Source organism: Choristoneura fumiferana, chromosome Z (genome assembly GCF_025370935.1).
Source record: "Choristoneura fumiferana chromosome Z, NRCan_CFum_1, whole genome shotgun sequence".
In the NCBI taxonomy this organism is placed as follows: Eukaryota; Metazoa; Arthropoda; class Insecta; order Lepidoptera; family Tortricidae; genus Choristoneura; species Choristoneura fumiferana.
Window position 1 is genome coordinate 19,254,150 of NC_133472.1, and position 3,645 is coordinate 19,257,794.

Consider the following 3,645-nt stretch of genomic DNA (forward strand, 5'->3'; position numbering starts at 1 on the left):
TTTACCACCATCCTGAATTTTTTCACCCACCGGGTTAGATTATAGAGGGGGGGACGGGACACGCTCTATGGGAGGTAACCTAAACAAATTTTTTTATTTTCATTTTGTACCATTTTGTCGGCATAGCTTACATATATATCCGTGCAAAATGACAGCTTTCTAGCATTGATAGTCCCTGAGCAAAGCCGCGGGCGAACGGACGGACAGACAGACATGGCGAAACTATAAGGGGTTCCGTTTTTGCCATTTTGGCTCCGGAACCCTAAAAAGTGGTGCAAAAATTCATCAAAAAATACCTCATCGAAATATAGAATGAAACTTGTATTGGTAGGATAGAGACCTTTTGAGGACAGTAAAAAAGTGGTTGGCCAAATCCTGTGTTGGTAGGTTCTTGTGTCCGACTGAATTTGTGGTACCATGTGGCAGCTACATTTTACCTCATCGAAAAATTGAATGAAAAAAACGGATTATAGTTATCTTAAACCTGTTGACGTATGCCTTGGTCGGCCTCACCTTAAATTACTGGGATAATGGAAATTATAGGGGTGTTTCAACTTTCCTGTGTTGTTGATTTATTTATTAACAGGTAGACAAGAAAATACTGTTGTGTCAATCTGTATTTTGAAGAGTCCCATTTTATACAGAAATAGCAGGTACCTTGATTGTTATTTTTCATGAATTCTTGTGAAACAAATAATACCTTTTGGTACATAAAACTTTTATTATAGTGCCTAAAGACCATGTACAATTTTAACCTTCATAGAATTTAGGGAGCTGGTCTCCGAGGATAACAGATCTTTCAACTCCTTTTTCTGTGATGACACCCAGTCTCACAACCCCTCCCGAAGATCCATCACGCAGCATAGCAAGAGCCAGGGTGTTGGTAACAAACTTGACTGCTTCATCTTTGCTCATGTTCGGCTTGAAGTTAGCATCCACATAACCATACACATAGGTAGAACCTGACCCTCCAATGGAAACTGCTTGACGTTGCACCATGCCACCAATTGGCACTGAATAGATTTGACCTGAAATTATAGGGAATATATTATTTGTTGGCTAGCATAAGAAACTATCTAGACTGAAATTTATAAGACTACTAGCTGTTGTCCGCGACTCCGTCCGCGTAGTATTTGTTTATCGCCATCCTGCAGGAACTATGCAATTTTCCAGGATAAAAACTATCTTATGTCTCTCCGGGACTCAAACTACCGTATACCGAATTTCATCTAAATCGGTACCAAACATCTTCACAAACATTCACATTTATAATAAATAAAATAAATAAATATCACGGGACAATTCACACCAATTGACCTAGTCCCAAAGTAAGCTTAGCAAAGCTTGTGTTTTGGGTACTATGCAATGGATAAATATAATTATAAAGATATAGATACATACTTAAATACATATTACACACCCAAGACTTGACAAGACACGGGAATCGAACCCGGGACCTCAAGCTTCGTAGTCAGGTTCTCTGACCACTAGACCATCTGTTGTCTGGTCATCTAAAATAAATAAATAATATTAGTAGGATGCAGGTAAGTATAAATAAAAATGCCTTCATACCCGGTATATGCAGTCTATTAGCATATGCCATAATTGTACATAGTGGATGTATGTGATTTTTGAAAAGGTAGATGGATTGGGATTAAATTTGGCACACAAATAGTTTATAATTAACCAGGATTTATACAAACATTTATATTACACTAGCCGTTACCTGCAACTCCATCTGTGTACAATTTGGTTTCACTATCCCGCGGGAACTGCAATTTTCTGGGATAAAAGCTATCCTATGTCCTTCGCCAGAATGCAAACTATTTGTATACCCAATGTCATCTTAATCATTTCAGCAGTTTTGAGTAACAAACAGACTTACAAACTTTTGCATTTATAAATTAGTGGGATAATTCCATACAATCATAAATTACCTCCATTCCTTTTATCCCAGCCAGCCACCAGAATGCCAGCAACAAGAGAGTCTCGATAGTTGTAGCACAGCTCTCGGAAAATAGCCGCTGCCGTCTGCACTAGTGGAGGCTCGCCTAGTTCCATTTTGTGGAAATCTATGAAAAAGAGGATTCCTGGTATAGTGTTTAATGCTAACAAACATTTATAAACTTTTGACTGTCCAAATTTTCTGAGCAAGGACTATGCAATGATTGCAAATAGTCTTGGTACATCTAAGGTCTAATTGATTAATTCGGGTGTTACTTTCCAGAGGTCCATATCCCTTTCGAACCCAGCCGTTACAATTGTGCGGGTTAATTACATTTGAATTTGACATGTTTTGTACAATAAGGTCCACTGTTGTAAATCTTGCATTTGAATTGTGAACATGACATGGATTGTACATAAAGTTCATTGTCTTAACTCTTTTCATACTCGGCTGGGTTTGAAAGGGATATACAAATCACATTATACAAATAGTGGTAATAGTGCGGTAACACAAGAATAGAAAAATAATTACTTAGATGGTAAGAAACGATGTCAGAGATGGCTTGGGTGTCAGCAGCGGAGCCGGAGCGGCAGCAGTAGATGTGGTCGGTGATCTTCGTGAGTTTGTCGGTGACGCGGTTGGCGATGTAGGCGCCGGTGGTGGTGCGCGAGTCAGCGCCGATCACGACGCCGCCAGCGAACTCGCACGCCATGATGGATGTCCCGGTGCTGTGCGCCGCGCTCATCCACTCGGGCATGCTGGGGTCAGCGTAAGTGTTGATCACTGAAGTCGCCATCCTGAACAAATACACAACAAGTCCAATATCGGTCTTCGATCACACCATCAAACAAAAAACAAGAAAGGGTTAAAAAGTAGGAAATACTATTAGGCACGATGGAAAAAAGATTGATTCGTGGTTGCTTTGGAAAACTGGTTATCTATAAAAGGCCTTTTTTTATTTTTATTGTCTTACTTGAATTTAAATTCCAAGTAAAAATGCTTCTGTAATTTTTTGAAAGTCACGATAGCAATGACTTCGTTACTCGTTAGATAGAGCTTTGTACTGCACCGTTTGTCACTGTCAGTCAGACAGAGTTGCCGACCGTAAAAAATAAAAACTGCGTTCTGCGCGCCGGCACTCTCGATCAAATTTTAATTTGAGATCCAACCGAACTGCAAATGCGGACACGGGTAATCTCGACTCCGAGAAGTGATCTGATTCACGAACTCTAGCTCCGACATCGGAAGATCGGAACTGCCTCCACTTACTAACTCCGAGTCGTTTATTAAATTCGGTTCTTTTGTGATCTGATCATGAATTTGCCTGTAGCGAAGAGCGATTTAGTTCCAATCTGACTATCCTGATTGGTACGCTACCTACCGAGGATAGAATTCTAGATTCGTCATAATAAATGACTTATTTTTTTTGTAAACATTTGAGTGAGTCACTTCGGAATCGGATCAGCAGGGCTACTACGAAATTCGAAGTTCGTATCGTACCGGCCCTCTCACTATTTTTAGCTGTACGCAGAATGCATCTAATGGCGCGTACACACCGGCCCAACGAACGCCAACGGAGGATATTCAACATTGGCTCCTGATTTTGTAGTATTGGAATAGCACAAGTACTTCAAAACGACTTTTCCTTTTCAGTTCTACATCTGCCGATGAACCCGAAGAGGACTTATACTTAAGTTTAA

At 40.1% G+C, this 3,645-nt stretch overlaps 1 protein-coding gene across 2 annotated transcripts; it reads right to left on the bottom strand.

Annotated features, from left to right (window-relative positions):
• Positions 1-697: 697 nt before the first annotated feature.
• Positions 698-3,028, bottom strand: Prosbeta1 (proteasome beta1 subunit). 2 transcript variants are annotated; one of them, XM_074091467.1, is made up of 4 exons: positions 2,919-3,028; positions 2,477-2,742; positions 1,938-2,072; positions 698-1,028 (listed from the first exon to the last, which is right to left on the bottom strand). In XM_074091467.1, the coding sequence occupies exons 2-4, from the start codon at positions 2,739-2,741 to the stop codon at positions 751-753; spliced, it is 678 nt and encodes a 225-aa protein (XP_073947568.1). In that variant the 5' UTR covers position 2,742; positions 2,919-3,028; the 3' UTR covers positions 698-750. The 2 variants fall into 2 exon arrangements, with proteins under 2 accessions (XP_073947568.1, XP_073947576.1); XM_074091475.1 differs by lacking the exon at positions 2,919-3,028 and adding an exon at positions 2,829-2,890.
• Positions 3,029-3,645: the final 617 nt, after the last annotated feature.

What these genes read in the sequence shown, in the direction of transcription:
- Prosbeta1 (XM_074091467.1), bottom strand. Translation starts at nt 2,741, where the DNA reads ATGGCGACTTCAGTGATCAACACTTACGCTGACCCCAGCATGCCCGAG. An exon ending in CATCGTTTCTTACCATCTAA is followed by an intron (nt 2,073 to 2,476) that starts GTAATTATTTTT and finishes TCTTTTTCATAG; the next exon opens with ATTTCCACAAAATGGAACTA. An exon ending in CTGGGATAAAAGGAATGGAG is followed by an intron (nt 1,029 to 1,937) that starts GTAATTTATGAT and finishes CTATAATTTCAG; the next exon opens with GTCAAATCTATTCAGTGCCA.